Source organism: Onychostruthus taczanowskii, unplaced genomic scaffold, assembly GCF_017590055.1.
Source record: "Onychostruthus taczanowskii isolate IOZ18803 unplaced genomic scaffold, ASM1759005v1 scaffold63, whole genome shotgun sequence".
Lineage (NCBI taxonomy): Eukaryota > Metazoa > Chordata > Aves > Passeriformes > Passeridae > Onychostruthus > Onychostruthus taczanowskii.
Window position 1 is genome coordinate 4,857,570 of NW_024504012.1, and position 21,183 is coordinate 4,878,752.

The 21,183-nt window shown below is 41.8% G+C and overlaps 1 protein-coding gene across 3 annotated transcripts in view; it reads right to left on the reverse strand.

The window, feature by feature from the left end:
- ATF6 (activating transcription factor 6) overlaps positions 1-21,183 on the reverse strand; it is a 74,536-nt gene that overhangs the window by 44,561 nt on the left and 8,792 nt on the right. For all 3 annotated transcript variants that reach the window (XM_041420018.1, XM_041420017.1, XM_041420019.1), the window contains 6 exons: positions 18,196-18,381; positions 17,709-17,800; positions 5,992-6,135; positions 4,116-4,235; positions 2,692-2,794; positions 1,265-1,329 (listed from right to left, as the gene is read on the reverse strand). In XM_041420018.1, the coding sequence (XP_041275952.1) occupies positions 1,265-1,329; positions 2,692-2,794; positions 4,116-4,235; positions 5,992-6,135; positions 17,709-17,800; positions 18,196-18,381 (710 nt within the window). The remainder of the gene's footprint in view (positions 1-1,264; positions 1,330-2,691; positions 2,795-4,115; positions 4,236-5,991; positions 6,136-17,708; positions 17,801-18,195; positions 18,382-21,183) is intronic.

Consider the following 21,183-nt stretch of genomic DNA (forward strand, 5'->3'; position numbering starts at 1 on the left):
ACACTGTGATTCTATGATTTCATGGAGCACCTAATAGCTGGTGGCTCCAAGAGGAACTGGAAATCTGTTATATGTTCTTAGCAGTTCCAGGACAGTCTCAGCATGCAGCTGCCATGACTCACTGGTCCTGTTCATATAAACATCCTTAATCTGAGAAAAAAAACCCAAAAAAAATCTCACTTCCTTTGGAGCACAACAGATGCATGATGTTTCACACTTTTTCCAATAATCCAGATGATTTTTTTTCAAGAGCAATGCAAACATGTATATTAAACTGCCTTATGGCACGAGGCTTGCTCATGAGTGCTCAGTTGAAACAGCTATCCTTCATCTGCCTGTATAACTCAAAAAGCTTTTTCTTTTTTTTTTTCTTGTAAATCAAGATGTATCAAAATTTGACAGCCTATTTTCCGTAACATTTGCCTACAGCTTGCTCTTTTCCCCCAGGCTGATCCTGCTTTCAAAACAGCAATGCAAACAGAAAGGCCACAGCTGTCTTACTTCACACAGCACCATTTCAGATGGTGTTCTCACCAAAAAGTCCCCTCCATACTCCATCCCGCTCTAACACTCCTCTTTGGCACTTCAAAGCAGACAGCCTCCAAAACAGTTTCACACAGAGATCAGGAGAGAGAAACTTTGTTTCTTAAATCTTTTCTGTCCAGTATTTCCTGTCACCAGGGAAGAGGGACGGGATAGTTATGAGGAGGGGCGGGCAGGGGACATCAGGAAACTATCCATTAACATGCTCCAATAATCACCAGAGAAAAGTCAGCAAATGGAGACAAAGAATGCAAATGAGATACAATGGTACTTTAAGTTCATCATAATAATTTGGTGCTAGCTCTAATAGCTCTACTCTTGAAGATAATGAGAGAAACCTTTCCCTTACCAGACTCATGGCTCTTTGAAACCGTCTTATAAAATAACGACTCTGTTCTCAGAGTCCAAAGTCAGTTCCCCCTGTTTTTCCCTAAATATTTAAATCTGTTTAGAAAGGGATTCTGGAGAGCAAAGCAAGGATTTTCTTAAAATTCATAGCTAGAAAAAAAAATTCATAGCTTAGAGTGCAGCCGTGATACAGGGGTCGCTTCAAATGTAACATAAATAATTAGAAGCAGTTATTTGTTAAGAGACAGAACTAGACCAAGAAAGGTGGCTGTATTTGGCTTAAGAACAACCCTGAGAAGATGAAAATGGGCATTCTTTACCAACTGCTGGTGAAAAAGTAGAAAGCAGTAACAAAAGAGCTGTTCTGCCTTACCTGAGACTGGTGTCTGTGTAAGGCATGGCCATTAGCTGGGAATCTGCCTTGTCACTGAGGGAGCTCTGAAAAAGGGGAAAAAAGAAAAGATGACACAAAGTGAAACCAATAAGCAATTCCTTGGTTTGCCACTACATTAAATATAACACACAGAATGGGGGGCAGAGGTCAATCAGTGCTCTGCACCAGAAACGTGCATTTTTCCACTGAAACATGAGAAACTGAAGTGGTCATCAATCAAGCTGGAACAACAAAATCAGCAAGATTTTAATACAGCCAAATTTGAAGTCAACATTCAGAGACATGAAAGGGAGCTTGGCACCATAGACAACATTTCTAAATATAGTACCATTCTGCTCTGGACACCGGTGAGAAGTACCTGAAGTTTAATACACAACACTTCTTCTCTAGAAAACTCCAGTCTTTCCCACACTGTAATGCTCAGTTCCTTTAAAGCTGTTACTATGTGGGTGCTGGAGAACCAACAAAGGAAAAGCTTACCACTCTCCCCTGGAGGGCCAACCCCTGAGGTAATGGAGAGAAAGAAAATTGCCCCCAGTGCCCTCTGTGACTGTATGCTGATTTCTTCTACCCCACTGGCCCTTCCCCCTTGCTCCACCCCAAGCCCTCATCCCACTGGCCCTGGTGTTCTGTCCCGCCCCCCCAGATCCCTATATAAATTCCTGCTTTCTCTGCCTCACTGGCTCTTTGTCCCTGCACTCCTTTGAGGAAGCAGCTCAATAAAGGCTCTCCTTCTGCATCACCTGGATCACAGAAGAGCTGAAATCACTCAGGGTGAGCACAAATGTGCCTGCGCCCCCCAGGTGTCTTTTTCAAGACACTTCTTCGGGAAGGTCACGGCACTCTGGACAACCGCCTGCTGCAACATTACTATGACTAATCAATTTAAACACTTTGAAAATTCATTGTATTAATTTTAGCCTTGATATAAGTATGCCATCTAGACAAAAGGGATTTTAAAAAATGGGAAATATGAGCACAAGTCTCATAATTATGTAGTTGTTAAAAAAAATCCTTCTAGCAAAATTTAAACAATAGAAATATTTCAACAAAACAAATCAGCTATCGCCCTTAACAGTGAGTCAGATGAATGTGCTATAGGGTTGTATTTCTCTCCATTAAGCAATTGCTTGTCCTTACAGAGAAGCTGTAAAAAGGATAATGATTGATTTAATTTTAGAAAATGCTGAACATATTTTGATGGCTGCTAAAAAATTTCAAAACCCTGAATCCAAGAGCAGGAATGGAAGAACAAATCTGACAATGTAATAATCAACCAAACACAGCAATTTAAAATGGGATGTGTTGGCTGCCCTAATTATAGGCACGATGGCCACTTTTGTCTATGATGCCAAGTGCAAGTGAGGAGGAAGAGTGCTCCATGGAATGATTTTTTGACCATGCACCTGCGGGACTCGTGCTCGCTGCTGCTGGCTGTTGCTCAGCCGCCGGGATCGCGTGCGCTCCACCTCGTGTCTGTGCACCCATCCTCTCAGCTCGTGGGTCAGCCTAGGAAAGCACAGCATCAGCACAGACTGCAAACAACACTGGCACAACAGTTTAGAGTTGTACAGCAGCTTAGCTGCTATATAGATGATGCCTTAGCTTTTCTATTTTTCATATATTTGTAATCCTGCAGTTCTTTAGTGTATAGCTCTAAACCCCATATAGAGTGTTAGCTACCGTCTTCACATTTTGGTCAGACACACCAATTCCTCTCTAGGCCTGGCAATAAAGGACACCTCACTGCCTCAGGCCCTGAGAAATGTAAACAAAAGTGAGTTGTGGGGAAGCAAACTTGGCGTAAATTACTTCATTACCTGAAGCTGTAATTGGAAGATTAACCCCCAATATGCAAATGGACCAAACTTACAAAAGTGTGAAAGCCCATGACCTATCGTCCATTTTTGGGTGTAGCCCCTGCGTGGGCTTCAACTGCCCAAAGTGTACCTATTGAAGGCCTTCAATAAATATCTGCTTTTACTCTCTTCTCTAGCCTCTGTTCTAGGTAGCCACTACAAGGCATCATAGACACTGAAGATTACTATTATTTCACCTTATGATAACTTATTTTTAATACCACAGGAAGAAAATACAATTTTAGATTTATCTATGAAGTATTAGATTCATGGGTGTTCCCACATAAAATAGATACAAGTCCTTTCTTTTGCCCAACAAACAGTAATTTTGAAATTACTGGAAGGACTACTGAAATTTTAAATCAAAAGTTGATCAATTCGAGAAAAATTATTGATTAAGGATAAATTTTGGCCAATAAATCTGATAGAAAGAATGGACAAAGAGAACGGAGATAAGGTTAGTGACTCATATCTACAGAAAGAGTGGAGCTAGGTGTTTTCTAACAATGAACAAAAAGCATCTGCAACGTCAGGTTCAGCCTGCTTCTATCAGAAGCTGAAGAATAGAAGACCATCTCTTATACAATCAGTTGGGAAAGGCTTTTAGCTGGACTTGATTTCCATATCATTAACACTTCCACATATGAAGTGATTTCTTTTTCAAGTCATGAAAACCCCCCAGACAATCAAAAAATTGTTATTTGGTTATTGCAAATGATCGGTATGAAAAGAGAGTGGTGAAAATCATTACTAAAATCATGGAAAGATTACAAAGCTCCAAGTGGATCTGTCCTTATGACAGCAGGCATTGGTGAGTGCAGACACTTAGGAGACACTGGTCCACATACTGGATAAACACCATGAATGGACAACAGCATCATCCACAGCTGTCCAGCAGCACTCAGCCAACACAGAGTTGATATATCAAGACCTAATAAACTGCAAATGCTCACAACAGGTTGTTTTCTCACCTCAGTGACTCTGTCCTGTTGATCAGAGGCCGGCAGGGGGGTGGTGGTGGTGAAATATATAGCAGTGGTTCTTCTGAGACTATCATTAGTGCTTTGTTATCAGATACAGAACGGTCATACCTGGGAAAAATCAACAAAAGCACAACAAGAAATCCCTTAAAAAACTTTTTCATGACCCTTTGACCAAAGCCAGAGAATGAGCACTATCACCAGCAGAGCCATGAGTGTTACAGCTGCTCCCGTGAGACCTCTGAAACAGGTGAGTAACAATTCCTATCAAACATCCAATGTTCTTAGTCAGTCCCTCAAAGGGGGCTGACAGCTCTCAATGCAGGGCAGACAGATGAGCACTAGCAGATGTTGGGTCTCTTCCCAAGAAGGCCAGATATTGATAGAATATGTAGTCTGTAAAATATTCCACACAGTATGCAAACTATGTGATCTCTGCAGACACAAAACTTTCTTTTTCATTCCAGAGCTGTGCAAGACTTGCTACAGAAATACTAAATTTATTATCCACTAAAACCATGCAGAGAGAAAGACCATAACCTATATAATAAATGAGCAGCCACAAACTATATTACAACTGAGTGGAGAGGATTTGCATCCCTGTCTTCAGAAACTAGCTTAGTTTTGATAAAAAGAGAAAAGGAGCATGTATTTCTCAGTACAAAAATTCATAACACTCTCAGCAATTCCTGAGGGGTTAACTATTTATCACCAAATACCTAATGTACGTTTCTCTCTTGACAGGTTATCAATATAACAGCTTTAGTCCTCATGATTTTGACAGACTTGTAGCTCCTGAAACTCAACTTCTTTCTGAAAAATCAGGTATAAGAGCTCATGAAAGCCTTATTCATAGTCCCCTCCCTTTCCCAGCTTTCTCTCCAACTTCATGTCTGCTTCTCCTCTCCACTGCATCTAGGACTGATAAAGAATATGCAGCAAAGAGCTCACAGCTTGCCAAACCCAGGGTGAAACAGTGAAAGAAAAGGAGGTACAGGCACAAGCACATGCTCCTAAGAGAAACACTCTACTCTTCTGTCCCACAGGTCATGGTCTGAAACACAGCACGTAGGATACAAAGCCCTCACCATGGCTACAGCCTTAAAATGCTCCTGATTTATTGCCTTCTTTTTGCATGGCAAAATACATTAGGGCTTTCTGCACATCTGTGTCTGGCTTTGTTCAACCAGCCAAAACACTCCGCTGGAAAGGGACAGTCTAATAGGACAGATCTTGTAACGGGAAAACATGAGCTGTATTAGCCAGACTTCAATCTGGAGGCAATTATATGTTCACTTATGCACTGCATGCTGGGGATCTAGAAAGCCTGAAAGGCAGTATTTAATTAAATAATGGATAAGTACAGGGATGGATTCAGATGGACTTTTTAAAATGAAAAAGACACTGCTAAGTGCAGAGTGTGTTCTTACTCATGAACTTCCCCAGTCTTCTCTTGAGCAACTAATAAAATAAGTACTCCAGCTTGAAATGTAAGAAGAGATAGAGAACATGACAGCTATCACAACTATGCAACCTAAAATATAGATCAGAGGAAAAAAGCAAACAGCTGAATTGAAGAAGGTCCTGAAAGTCTTGGTGACAAGCACTTGTGGATAAGCTCTTTTCCCTAACACCATGCAGCACAGCCACATGCACACTTCTGAAGCTCTTCATATTGGGTACTCTGGGAGATAAAACATCATATACATTTGAAAAGCAAACTGAGAAGCTTTCAAAACACTGTGTTTAGAACTCAGGTACTCTGTAAAAGCAATAAGAGCAGCGGCCAAAAGGTGAGCAAGGCAGGGAGGGATAAAAGCACCAGTGCCCTCTGCCACCCAAAATATGTAAAAGATTTTTATCTCACCTGTTACTCTTCTCAGAAACGACACCCTCAGGTATCTTCTGAGCTGTGCTGGACTCCTGGTGAGCTGAGAACTCCAGAAGATTTCTGGTTCGGTGGTTAGAACTCACAGTGGAATCTACTCCATTGGGATCCTTTTCAAATACACTGGAAAACACAATAAACATAGCAAAATGTATCATACACATAAGAGGTCTGCAAGGCACTTTTCTGTAAGGCATTAAACACTCAGGGAGAGAAGTTTCTGGCTGCTGTTACATTACAGGGATAAGGTTCATGTCATATCTACTGTAAAAAACTGATGTGTCATTATAACATCATTGTTCAAAGCAGTAGTAGTCAGAAAAGTGTTTCTGTTCTCTTTTTCAGCATTAATTTTTGAAGGATTCTGATGCTCTAGTTTTCACATTCCCTCACACAAGCTTCACCTGCTGAAACTAAGAACACTCTGCTTGTAACCCAGGTCTCCAGATAATAAGAAAATTATCTACAATCAAACCAAAGCACGCCTCAACTTCAACCTTCTTCAGCCTCAAAGTACAATCTACACAGTTTATATGAAGACAACATGTAAAGAAAACTTAGATAGCAAATTCCATGCAGCTGCAAGCCTGGAATGTTATGCCAGACATCTACCAGGACTGTACACAAACCTAAATATGTTCAATTCTACTTGGATTTAGAACAACTGGCAGGGCCAACAGCCCCATGGGCAGCAGGCCACGGTGCCAGACACCCGGATCTGGGGTGTGCTGGCATGGACTGAAGGATCCTGGCCTAGAGGCTGCTCAGCCAGCCAGGAGTATCTGTGCTGCTCTCCATGCAGAGAGGGAGCAGCACTGCACACGTGAGCAGGCAACTGCTGTACCAGACCTGCATCTTCAGAAGGGTGAGCTACAAGGGAGAACTGTCAAAAGCACAAAAGCAATACTTCAATGTCTCCTCTCCAGAAGCTGGCTTTCCTCTTTCATAACATGGTTGCTTCCTGGAATATGCATGTTTACAAGCCCAAGTCCTAACCTTCTCGGCTGCCAACAGCAGAGCATCACCAGCAGCAACACAGTGAAAACATAAAAATGCAATGCAACAAGCTGCATTGAGATGTCCGCCATTCATGCTGATAACAGTTCACAGAGTGTATTTTAACTCATGCCCCACCCCTCCTGTCCAGCAGAGCATTATCTCTGCAGGTGAGTATTTCCTGGGCATCACTGTGCAACAGGCAACAAATACAAATAGCGACAGGCAAAACCTAGCAAGGAGGGCAGCTTAAATACTCCACAAATAAGGAGAAGGCAGACAGAATTGCCTAGAAATTCCCTCTCTTTTGCCAACTCTTCTGGACTCCTATTAGCAGTAACCCTGTGAGCAACTGTGTCATGTTCTGAACCAGAGGAGTCAGGACAATCCTAAACTCGGGCTGATGTTGCTTTGATTGCTTCCTCTCTTCCAGGTTTCTAGGCAGCAGCATGGAACGAGGGCAGCAGAAATGCTACAGGCTCTGCTTTCACTTGTGCCAATGGGCAGAGTTTCCTTACTCCCTTTGTACACTGTTATCCACATGTGTCATTGCTCCTACTGCACAGAAAGCTGAATGGTTTATTCATAACCTCCTATCAGGCAACACCAGGCCTATCCAATTTTACAGAACCAATCCCCACTACCTACTAGGTTTTATGAGGTTTATTCATAACCTCCTATCAGGCCTATCCAATTTTACAGAACCAATCCCCACTACCTACTAGGTTTTATGAGATCACATCTCTTCTCTGCCAACGAAAGCATCAGTACAACTGGCAGCATCTCAAGCCCAAGAATCAGAGCTCAAAACTAAGGCTGATGCTTAAATGGATGTCTCACATTCCTGCTGGAAGCCGCTCACCTGTGAAATGCCTTACTGTACTTAATCTGGAGTCATGACAGCCAGAAGTACATGGTACTTTATTCATTAGACCAAGAATATCCCTCAGAAGATCTGATAGTTGTTAACTCTTCTGCAAATTCTTTCTCCACAGCCTGAAGTGTATCCACCATCCAGTGTGCTGCTGGACCTCCTGGATCTGGTGTTTTAGCCTATCCTACTTCTCTCCTTTCCCATTCAAAATGACACACAGAACGAGAGAAACTGTCCATGTAATTAGTTAAAGCTGAGAAAAAAACTAAGCAGAAGAACTGCAACAAACTGGTTTTTTTCCATGATGCTTCTTCCTTCCTATTTGTCTCATTCTGCAAAAGCAATTCTTGTTTTTTCAGGTTCCAGCTTGGCAAGGTGAAGTGTCACATACAATTCATTCCTATTGCATCCCTGAACTCTGAACAACAGAGACAAATCCAAACCAAAGATAAAGACACACACTGCTCCACAAGCACAGCTAATCTTCCTTTCTGTGATTTAGTTGTTTTAGCTACACACCCATTCTAAACCACACACACCACATTTACTGCATCAGCTCTAGAAGAGAGGAAATGTTTATTTTCCTTCTACTCAAGCCTAAAATGTCTGTATCTTTTCATCAGCTGAGCATGGGATGTTTCAACCTGAAAGAAGATACCTTCAAAAGCAAAAGACAAAGAAGGAAGTGAACAGTATGTTTTGCCATCCTTACAAGCATAAACCATGGTGCCCACTTCTGACAATGTGCACACAAACTTGAGAACAAGACATGATATCAGGTTATTTTTTCCAATGCCCTTTCCTTCATCAGGATTGTTATTTTCCTTTTGAAGCAGAGCCAGCAGCAATTTCTGCTATATGGGCCACTTTTGCATCCCCCCTTTCCCATGCTTTTTCTAGGACATTGCATATGACTGTTCCTTCCCAATGTCTCAGATATGTCTGAAAAAAAAAAATCCCCTTTGTTGCTCTTCTGGTTTGTGGCAATGACCCAAAACCAAAATAACTTTAGTTCTGGATAAGGAAAAGCCCCACAAATTAAAATCCTGCCCCACTTCCACCTTGTAATTACTTGGGGAGTTTTGTTAGTTTTTCCCCCATGTGAACATAAGACATTGTTCTGTTGTATCATTTCTTCCTCTTCCCTTCTCCCCAGAGGGAAGGCCAGTGAAGCTTGTCTATAAGTAGGGCTCCATCTTCAGGAAACAACTAGGACAGGACGCGCAAGTAATGGTCCATGTCCTCCAGCTTCTGCAAGGCCTTTCCTTGGGTGTACCTGAGGGTCTGAGGCTATCAGAAATATTCCTCCTTTGACATCTCAAATTAATATGGGGGAAAAGCATAACTTAGGAGCAAGGGATCCCTTCAAGCAGCTGGGATGATGATGATGGACCTGTCCTGCAGAGCTGCATCTGGAAACATCTGCCGACCTCAGGCACGCTGAGCTTCACAAGTGCCAAGCAGAAGAGCAACAATACAAGCAGCAACAGCAAGGGTCTACAGAACAGATCCCAGCACCATGACACTGAAGAGGAAGTAAATATTGGGCATTTGAAAGCATCAGGCAGAAGAGAACAGAAAATGTGAAAAAGAAAGGTAGAAGATCCCATTCAGAGGGAAGAAAGCTTCAGAAAAAACAGTATTTTCAACTAAGACATCAACAGTTGGTTTAAGAACTGGTTTAATATGACAGATAGCAAAAGCATTGACAGTTTCTTCATCCTGTTGAGCTACAAGATGAGAAGCTAGAAAAGGAAGAGTACTTTGGCATACCTGCCCTGTGCAAGTCCTGCTCATTGCAGGAACTGAGTTACTGCCCCACATTACAAGTCAAAAAAGACTGAAGCTAAGAATTGGCTTTATTGGGCAAGACAGTCTTTTAGAAGTTGGAATCTTTCCTGTTTGGCTCACTCACACACCTGGGGTGCCTAGCAAAGCTTTAGAGCCTGCATTTGGACATCTCAGATACCGTGAGCATGAAAGGGTTTTCATAAGCCACACACACTCTGTCCAAGCTGGCTAAGCTCTTGGCTTGTTTCAGATGCAAAACCAGATCCAAGTGAAAAAAGAAAGAACCACTAAATACTTCATGCAGATGTTTGTTACGACGTGTAGATAAATTTGATTATAAGAGGGAAAGAAAAGCAGCAGTCCTGCCACGGTTTCTCCAGGCATTCAACGGCACCTGATATTTTAGCTGTATTTTTACTTCTTTGGTTTGAATGTCAGTTTGATAAATGTGAAAGCAAGTCTTGCCAGGAGCCCAAACTAAATTTCATTTGTGCTTCTGGCTGAACAAATCCTGGGCACTTCAAGTTTTGAATACTGACATTTAAGTTGTACAGTAATTTGCAGACGAAAGCCAATAATGGTATCATAACAAAGAGTTTTCTGGGGACAGAACTCTGAGTATGAACTGGGAAGTTTCCAACAAGCTAAAGTTGACATTGCAAGGAGACACCAACCAAAGACCTTGTCCTCTTCCTAACTGATTCCAGACAAGGCTGCCATAGTGCCAGACACTCTCTGGAAAGTATTTCTCATTTCTAGTCCCGATGAGTGCACCGTCTGTTGACAGCAAGGCTCTGCCTTCTCCTGAGGGCTGCTCCACAGCTGCCCTCTCTGAGTGCTGGGCTGGAATGAGCAGCCCAGCCTTCTTCCTCTGCAGCGGAAGAGGAGGAAAGCAACCCAAAGTGGAGTTTTTGAATATTTTTGTTGTGTTTTGCATTCTTTAAACAGCAATTTTTTTAAATAAAGCCTCTGAAAAAGAAAGGAAGAAAACAAATATTGACACCCAGAGCACTTTTTTTTTCTTGCTTGGAAAACTCTGTATCATGATCTGGCCTTTACTGCCAAAACTCGTGGCTGTGATCAGCAAAGGACAGAGGAAGGAATCCCTTCCTGTTCCCAGAGTTGTAGTCTGTAAGAAAGCCAAAGATATCCAATTTTATTCAAGCATCAACCTATCAAGAGAGGTATTGAAAGGTCTGGAACCTAGACCTATGTCCAATTCACTCAGCCTGTCCTTTTTCTCTCGATTTCTCTCTCTGTCTTCAATAAGAAACTACAACACAAGACCAAAAGTGCGCTGCAGAAGCAGTTTTATATCTTTGGGCCATCTCCAACACAAATGTACACTCAGCTCAGCACTGAAACATGTTCTTTCAGTGTCACAAACATTATATTAAGTTTCCCGTACTACAAGTGTTAAGAGCCTCAAATGTCTTCTGATGCTTCTGCTGTTTCTGCTCAAACACCCAGAGGGCTTCATCTTTACTTGGTAGCCAGAAGCCACAGGCCTGGCTAACATGGCACTCTTTCATGCCTCTTGCAGCCTCCTGCACTCAACTCACAGTTTTTTCTTCACATTTCACCAGTTCCTCTCTACTAGTGAGTACAAAATTAATAGGCATTTGACTGTCATAATTTTTATGCAGGTTTACTATACATCACATTTAAGCTTATCAGCTTCCTGAAGACATATGGGAGGCTACAGAGGCTTGCAAAAAGCAGAAAACCAATCTTTTCTATCCTTCACCAAGTGCAAAAAAAGCCCAGGAGTGGATGAACTGAGGAAAAGAAACTGACCCTGAAGTACAGCCCATGATCTGCATGCAGCTCTCTGCTCTCAGAACACCTCTTAGAGATACTTCAAGCAGACACTGTGAGTTTGGGAGTTCCACTCCTCCTGCAAGCCATCAGTGGTTCCAACCAACCTGCCCCATTTTGCTCTGGAATGGGGCAGGAAGGAGCACACACAGAGTCCAGGAAGAACTGTTAAGGAAACAAACAATGTAAGGCCAAAAGAATGCTGTTTGAGCTGTTGGTCACTGCCCTTCATGTTGGGCAGGTGCCAGACACATGGCTTTAGCCTACTCAGCACATGCTACTCAAAGGGCTGTTGGGATGTTTTTGAACATGCCATGTCACTGCTTGGGGCCACCTGCCAGGGCAGCACAGAGGTGACTTCAGACCACACCAGAACCTTGGCCTGGCAGCTGTGGGTGGGATCTGCACAAACACACAGCTCCCACATCTCTGCAGCAACACCACTTGCTGCATGTGATGGTATGAAAACAAGACCAGCTCCTTTGCCCACACAGAAAATGCTCCCTGCTGGCACTATTCCTCTAACTTTCCAACATCCCATCACTGAGGTATCCCTATGCTCCTGCTGACCATACAACGGGTCTGTTTCTTTAATCAAGGAGTCCAGCATAAAGTCTCAAACAAAGCAAATTCGCACAAAAACACTGCTGAATGCACCAGGCACCAGAATAATCCTGCTCTCCCACACACCAGCTCAAGATTGCTCAGCTTGGGTAAGGGCACTAGACCACAGTGATACCAACAGAGGTGTGCTCAATGGATGGTGCTGTCAGCAGCCCAAGTTCTTCAGGCTCCAAAAGCTCAGCAGACCCCAGTAGTGCTGACAAGCACACTGCACACTCTAGGTGGGATGCTAATCTGGGTACTGCTATAAGGGACTTGTGTTTTCATTACTTTATCCCCACAAACAGAAGGTCATGGTAGCTTGCAAGCTGAACAATCCTTGGGCAATTTCCTAATTTTCAGTAAAAGATGATTAATCTTAGCACTTGTGGGGTTTTTTTCCCTGTTTGTGCTACTAATTTAAGAAATCAGACACACCCCTAAGTCTTTCAGGAATCAAAAGTCACTGCTTCTTCATTTGCTGTAGTCTATGACAACAGCAGACAAATCACTTTGCAGCCAGCCAGACCAATGTCTTTATTTGCAACTGCTCAGTGGATCTAAATTTTTAATAGATATTCAGTTTCCAGGATAGTCCTGGAAAGTAGAGGAAAATCCATGAGGACACCCTGGAGAGGAGCTGCAATGAAATCTCTGCTAAAGGCCAGCCATTCTACTGCAGCTGCTTGAGGTCAGTGAGACACAAGAGGTTTTGAAGCAGCAGCTGAACATCAATCACCACCTCAGTCATCCTCCACCACAAATACAGCTTTCTGCATATCCCCAAGTCTGTTTTCCAGTTTGAAAGGGATTCCAGCCATACAGAGGCAGCCAACTTGTAAGAAAACACTAAATTACTAATACTAAAAAACCAGTATCACACCATCCTCTCAAACCTCCTGTTCCCATCTCTTTACAAACATACCTTTCCTCCCTCCAACTTTGTCTTTTTGTTTTCTGTCCACTACATGGCTAAAGCGGTAGTTAGGACACATTTTGGCTGGCTGACATCTTAATAAATGCTCTAAGACTGCTGCTAGGTGACAACCACCATGTAAGCTTATGCAAACTGATTATGGGGAAAGAAATAACTAGGTGAACACTTTTTATAGCCAAAAAGATAATGCTACAGCCACCAGCTTACATGCTTTGAGGCTATGGTCCCAAGAAGAAATGCAGAAAATTTATCTTTTGCATCTTCTGTGACTGTTCTCCTCTCCCTGCTTTTTACATGTGACTTGGGTTATTTTCCTGCATATATTTTACTATCATATGTAGGACTTGCGTTAAAAAAAAAAAAAAAATCAAAACAAACACACAAGATAATTTATATTGAAATGAGAACAGAGAAGAGAATCAAAATAAAAATATTCCCAAAATAAATACATGGATTGTTTAGACTAGAACATGTGCTTGGTTGCCGTTTGTTTCAGCCTTGTTTGTGCTTGTTTAACACATTTTCAGATCTGTTTACTCTAAGGCATAGTCCAACACAAATGTGGAAATGAAAGGAGGAGAAAAAGGCATATAGGAACTGCAATAACTTGAAAATGACCAGATTTGATGTTGTAAGTGCTAAAAAACCAGCACAGCTAATTAGCTGTTTGTCAATGCCAGCAGTCAATCAAGTCTCAGGTATGCCGTGCCAGCTGGGAGTGGGACCAACACCGGCTCCACAGAAAGCACACAGGGAGGCAGGAGAGCCTGGCTCCCAAGACACCTGGCTCCAGATGCCCTGGTTCCAGCTCCCAGCCCTGCTGTGGCCAAGGCCTGTGTGCTCACAGCCTTTGGGCAAATGCTGCTGGTTGCCAGTTCCTGCCTTGCACCTCATGGAATACAAGGCTGGGGCAAGGGGATGATCTCAGCAATGAATTGAACCAAAATGCACCCTTTTCCCTCCACACACCTTACCAATCACTCTTAAATAATAATAAAAGGAAGTTTTTATATATCTTGAATCCAAATCCAAATAACTCACACAGATTACAGAATAGTTTACTGACACACACAGATGGGAAATTCCTGGGCGCCTCTCTTCTCATATAAAACAAACAGATAAAAGAGAAACATTAATAGAATTCCTGCTAAATTAGTTCTGCTTTTAATAACTGAAAGCTTCAGTTTTCAATACAAAGTAACAACAAACCTAAAGAATGTAGTAACACAGAACTATCTATTGCAGAGTGATCACTAACTCCACACAAGCCTCTTCCACGTCCTCAAATTGCACTGGCATTCAATTTCTATATAATAAGACTTGCATTCTTTTCTTAGAGATACCATGGTGCTGTGTCAAAGACTGAAGGATGTTCTGAAAGGCTTGTCAGTAATTAAGCAGATTGGGCAGCACTCTCCCTCCAGTATTTTCAAACAGACTTCTTGTGTCAACAGGCCAACTTCCCTACCAGACTTTCACCCCCACCCCCAAATTCCCAAGTTCAGCATTACAGACTACCCCCACCCTATCTGTCAGCATGAAAATCTGTGTCAGCAGAATAATTTTATCTGCTAAACTTGTTTGCCAAGGGCTGTCACATCCTGGACTGCTTTCCATAATCTTAAAACAGCTGAAGAGCAGTCTCAGAGTCCTCCATGAAACATTACAAACATCTCACTACACACACAGGCAACAAGACTTAAGACCGATTAAAAAAATTATGTGTTAGTCTTTATTAGTGCAACACACATCCACTAATGCAGAGGAAAACAGAACTAACTACACAGCCACCCATCCAGGTGGGATTGTTCTGTGGGATGCTGAGTGCCCAAACACTGCATCTTCACTGATCCACTGCAGGCTATGGAGGCTCTGCAGGACTGTCTGTTCTTCAGCCTCACATCTCCAACCCTGAACAATCCAGCTGTTTTTCTGCTCTCTCTGATTAGACAGAAAGAGGTAACCTATACATCTGCCCTTTTGTTTTACCTCTCGTCTTCAAAAACTCCTACCACTTCCCACAAGAACCTAAGAAGCATCTTACAATAAGGCCAGCTAAGGGAATTTCAAAGTCTACTACTGATTTTAGGGGGTGAATTTCCCATGATTTTGCTTTTTTGGATGTCACACTCTCTTTGCAATGGTTCATTGGTTTTAAGTAACAAAATATTCACTGCTAGTATGCTTGGATCAAAACATCCTGAGCCCAAATGCTGGCACACCTCCATTCAGGTGTGGAAGTGAAATGACTTCTTACATAGAAAAAATGGCAACACAAGGTTTCAGAACATATTTACCTCCAGCTAACCACTGCATGGAAATTAGGGATTCCACAGTTAGCTAAGTGGGGGAAAATAATGTTTTTGCTGAACTAGCATGGATATTATAAGAAAAAATTACTTATTTCTGTAAGAAATTGCAGGAACTGAAAAAAAGGACATATATTGGAAGCTTCTGTTGTTAAGGACTAAGCAGAACAGCAATCCTGTCATGTTCATAGAGCTGCCATTCAGTGACACCTTTATAAAAGGAAAGAAATGTGTACGGGAGGAGTGAAATCTAAAGAAATGGTCTGTATATCCCACATTCTGGGTCTTCTAAAGAGTATTGCACAATCAAACATTCACACCACCTTGATATAGCCTAGGATTTTAATTGCAGTGTGAGCGTTTCTTCTGCTAGGGAGGACAAAAAAAAAAACCCAGGAAGAGTAATTCCTTGCAAATTTGCAATTAGGTTTCTTTTCTTTGCCTAAATCCAGCGCTGATGCAAACCACCTGGTTCAGGCACAGCTGTTACACTGGCATGCTCAGCTGTGTACTGGCCAGGAACAGTCAGACATCCAAGGATTTCTTCTTGCTTTATCTACTTTATTAAGCATCAAACCTGTCAGGAAGTTAATGCTGTCACATTCCTGCAGTTACTGAGTGCTGCAAAGACATGAACACTACACGACCTTCCAGCCCACTCGGACAGCAGTGCCTTACTGTTGTGATAAGACACGAAATGATGACACAGACACTGCTGCTCTCGAGGGGAACAAAAAAGAAGCACCTTTATTTTCTAACTCCAACATTTATAGTTTTCCAAAGGTGACAGTGGATTGGAGGGTGACAGTGCCACCTCTCCAATGCCACTGGACAGACCAAAGGTCCATCAATTCTCTCCACCTCCATGAAAGAATGCAAAACTTAGGTTATTTACAGAACTGTGTGTGAGAAAGTTTGTTGAAAGAATGTAAACATCAGAAGGCTTAACAAAGTCTTACAAAATCAGGACGACACCTTACCATTGAGCTCAACACCTTGCTCATTCCTGGGGGTAGGGAAGATGCCACAAAACTTGAGAGCGCTGTGGTAAAAGATTTTCCACCATCTCCCTGTGTTCCCAAGCCTTTCATCACTAACAAGAGTTTCATGCATTCCATCATCTCACTGCAATGCAGACACAAGTACATTTCCCCCAGCTTCAGAACAATGACTGGTTCTAGTAATTCTCAACCAGCGTCTCTCTCAAGTGAGCAGTAATGCTTCAAATGCAGATGGAATGTACAAATCAATCCCTAAGTATCTGGAAGATTATTTTTCTGCCTGATAGTCAAAAATCACAATACAAATCCTAAATACACTAAGAAATGGTCTAACTTAACCTCATCCATATCAAAGCAAAATTATCAGCTGTATTTCACTTCCTGACATAATATTTGCAATAAGTGCAAATACTTCAGAAGTCATTTCAGCTTTAGCAATTTTTATAATACTAAAAATACAAACATCACTTTCTAAAAATTTATCACAGTCAGAAACAAAGTCTTCCTCCATATTTATCCCATTCCTTTAGTTTGACTGGGATTTTGAGAACAAATGCAGACACTGCTGACTGGGATCCCACTGAAATATTATGCCTTTTTGAAAAAATGAACAGCTCAATCTAAAAGATCTTTACGTTCCAAAGCCAAGTTAAATAGACAGGTATGTGCAAGAAGTAATTCTTTTTATTCTCCTTTCTTCCACAGATTTTTTTATAAAGTGTCTGTCAAGTGATGTAGCTTTTCCCTGCTGCTCTCTGGCTTCTACGCCCTACTGATAACAGTTCAAACAAGAGAGGTTTCTGATTACCACTTCAACTAACCAAGGAGAGGGAACAACTTCTTCACCAGACCTGGGAGACAAGGGCATACTATGTAATGAGGGAGATTGCAGCTGGACACATCTTAAGGGTGAGGACTGCAAGGCATGGAATGTACAGCAAGATTTCCTGAGTATTTTGAGTACTAAAGCAGCTTCAAGTCATAGCTACTGAAATTAGCACAGGTATGAGCAAGCAGATAAGCTCTCCAAGTCTGACTTTTTTTCCTAAAAGGATTCTAAATGCAATTCTTAAACTCTGCAGGTATAAATGGAGCAGACAAACTGCTGTATGCTGGCGCCGAATAAAAAAAAATGCCAAACCAGGAGAAATGAGATGTAAGAGATCCAGCCCTTATTGCCAGAAGGATTTCAAAAGAGGAACCATTATACAGATGCATCTTCCCCTAAGTAGGAGGAGAATAAAGGACAGATTTCAGATTTCAAGCTCAAGGCTTTAAAACACAACACTGGCTGTTATCAATGATTCAAAAAAAAAATCTCAGGACAGTAAACTTGCTAGGCAAAGAGGAATTTCTAAGCAGCTTACCTCAATGGACCATAATTCAACATTATAAAGACCAGTATCACCATCACACACAGTGTCCTTCTCTTTGGAGATGATACTTTGAGCTTCTGGTTCTAGACAGAGAAAACAGAAGACACTGAGTAGAAGAGGGTCACACATATGCAGGCATATGTCAGAAGCCAAGTACACCAAATTATACTTGATTTTTAGATTTATACTTGTGTGAATACATTCCTGAACTACTTAAAAACAAAACTTTGGTTTATACACTATGATCAGCTTCTATCCAGTGAAATATTCAGAAGCACCATGAAGTAAAGAATGAAAATCTACCAGATAATGTGTCAGCTATCCTGACCTAGAGTTGGTGAAAGTCATGCTTGGACTGGGATACTGGGCTAGAAACCCTCAAAGGTCTCACAGTCAATATTTCCCCAACTCTGTTGTAGCACCTTCCACCTGAACAGCTGTTTTCGTATAAAATCAGACTTTCATCACTGTCTCTTACCTCTAATACCACTTCATCCAGCTGCCTCTTCAGCGTGCTGTTTTCTTTCTTGAGTTTCTCATTCTCCAGCAGGGCTGCCTCCAGCCTGGCCTCCAGTCCCAACATGTATTCCTTCTTTTTCTTGCGTGACTGAAAGGCTGACTCACGGTTTTTAATCATGCGCTGCTGCCGCCTCAAGACATTGACCTGAACACACAATACACAGGCTGTTAACAATCCACAAGTTAAAACTGCCTACGTTCCACACAGAATTTCTGCCTCTCTGCTTTGTCAAAGGTCTGCACACATAGCTTCCCATACTCTGCTTCAAATGAGCTGGAATGGTCTGCACAGACACACCTCAGGATCATGGTACACCTAAGGAAAAAACAGGTCTTGAACTGTCTCAGTTTTCTTCTGTATTCTCAACATTCTATATGCAGGGATCATCAAACATATACTCAAGTTTGATTTGATCAATCAAATCACAAAGACAGAAAATACCTATCTTCAGGTCTGCAAGGCAACAAGAATATCTTTCACCTTGACTTCTCCCTGCACCACTTTACAGGCTACAATCAGTCATCTGCTTTCCTAACAGAAAATTTCTAGGGTTTTTCAGTCTGCTCTGTATGGAAGTATTTCCACACTGATTACACCTGCTTCTGTACCTTTTCCACCTATGCTACACAGTTTTTGAGATTTTGAATAGTGTTGCTGATCTCAGACTGCACATTCTATGTGTATCAAGCACTTACACGACAGTTTAAATGCAGTCTCTGGGTGCATCTACACCAACATCTTAATTCAGATTGGGAGTGTGGCTTGGGTTCACATTTCCTGACTGTCCCACTAAAAGTGCTTTGCTTCACATCACAGAACAGTCTCTGAGAGCACACAAACCGGATTCCTTCAGGATGAAGCTCAACCAGCAAACGTATTCCAGGAGAGCACACAATCCATTCTAACCACTAGCAGGCATTCAGTCTGCAAGACCAGACTGGGACAGCTCAAAGCAACTCCTCCACATCCTCCAACAGTCCTGATGACTGATTTTTTTTTTCCCAAGCAAGAACACTCCATCATCTTTTACCACTTACTCATTTTGTGGTTTGCACTGAGTGGGATGACCCAGACCAAAAGCATCTCACTGCCAACAAGGATAACAATGATGAATACTGCAGAACTATACAAAACTACTTGAAATCCTAAGTTCAAACACTAGGTTGTTGATTTCCTCTCCCTCACAGATTAGCAACTCTGTTTTCATTAGGAACAGAAGACTTCCATCACATTTTTAAGCTGCAACTGGATGTGCCTCAATGATAATTACACTGACAGATAACTGAATGATCCATCTTACGCAGACCTGAATATTCTTCAGTACCTACCAGCACAGACCCTGGTGTAATCTGTATCTCTCAGAGCAGGAACATTAAAGAAAAAAGATGAGAACTATTCCAGAAGTATTATTCTAGGGAAATAGTATAATCACAAAACAGTACCAGTAAGTAACTCAGATTTTGAGTTCGGCTATGTGAAAAACCTTAACCACAGCTTTTCAAGTCTCTCCTTGTATCTACCTGCACACAGACAATATGTTGTTCTAGGGCACTGGCATCTTCAACAAAAGTGGCCACAAGCTGTTTGAAGACACCACTCTTCATGATGCTGCAGTTTGGTGACAAAGATGAAGAAAATGTGTTACAGTGCACTAAAGTTCTGGGTTGCCTCCATGTTGGTCTAACTGTTTTTTATGAAGATCGTTTATTATATGTCTAGTCTGCTTTCACCAACCAAGTCTGTGAAAGTGAAGTTGTTTGTACTTACTCCAGTTTCTCTCTTTAGCAGGGAGTGGAGAAGGAAAAGATTTTAACACATTTTCATTAACACTAAGCTTTGTCTTGAATTTTTTAAGTACAACATTTAACATAAAAAAACTTCTGCAGACATATAAAAACTGGACCAAAAAAAAATATTCAGGCTAGCCAAGAACTGCAGTGTACAGAACACACCAGTCTGGGGCCAGGATCACTTAAACTGTTCCGAGATGAAAAAACAAGGCATGAGTTCATGCAGCAGCTTTGGCTCAAGTTGTGTGCTATTCCAAACAAGGAGTTATATTCCCCTTTTCAAAAAGACGTTCTGCATCATGAACTCAGAAAAGACCAAACTGTTTACATCCATTCTTGTTTGCAGACCTGCTCAGGATTATTCATTACTGGACAGCTTTTAATTATATGTCTGGAACCTCTGGCAAATCAACATGCTTCCCTGAAGAAAATAAGGTGTTAGAGCACCAGCGCAGTGCCTCTACACTAAGAATACATCCTAACGTACATCTGTCACTGTTTCAGACACTGCCATCTACATTTTATGTGTTACTTATCCAGATTGCTCTACTTTACTCACAGTTATCCAAATGCTGTGAGGAACAGCAGCTCTGCCCTAACCCTGATTCCAGGTACTCTGTGCAGTACCTGCACTTCAGTATATGCCTCACCAACTACATTTTGACTAATTTTTAAACCTTGCTAAAATGAAATCCAGTATTTGTGTCCTTAAGTTATTTTGTTTTAATTTACAATTCTTAAACAGTTTAAGGTCCTCCTTGGGCAGCCCTCCAGGTCTTGCCTGGCTTTTCTCAAGGAATATGCCACAACTGCACACCCAATCCCACCTAAATGTGATGCAGGAAACGGAAGGAGCTGTGTGAGCGAAGTGGTACGGGAAGGCTGAACCTGGAAGCAGTATGGTAACCAGCATTACACAGCTGGCCTAGCACCAAGGTAAACATGCCCCCTGCCCAAGCACTTTGATACTCAGGAGTGAAAGGAACTAATTTATAATGTCAGTCTGCTTCAGCAAACTGCATTTGCTTTGCACAAATGCTGAACCAAGGTTAAAGGTAGCAAACACTTCTGCTAACTTCTTTTACAGCCTGCAACTTTTAAAGTTCCACTCAAGATAACAACTCCTAGGTCTAAGGAAACACAGACCGTAGAGGGA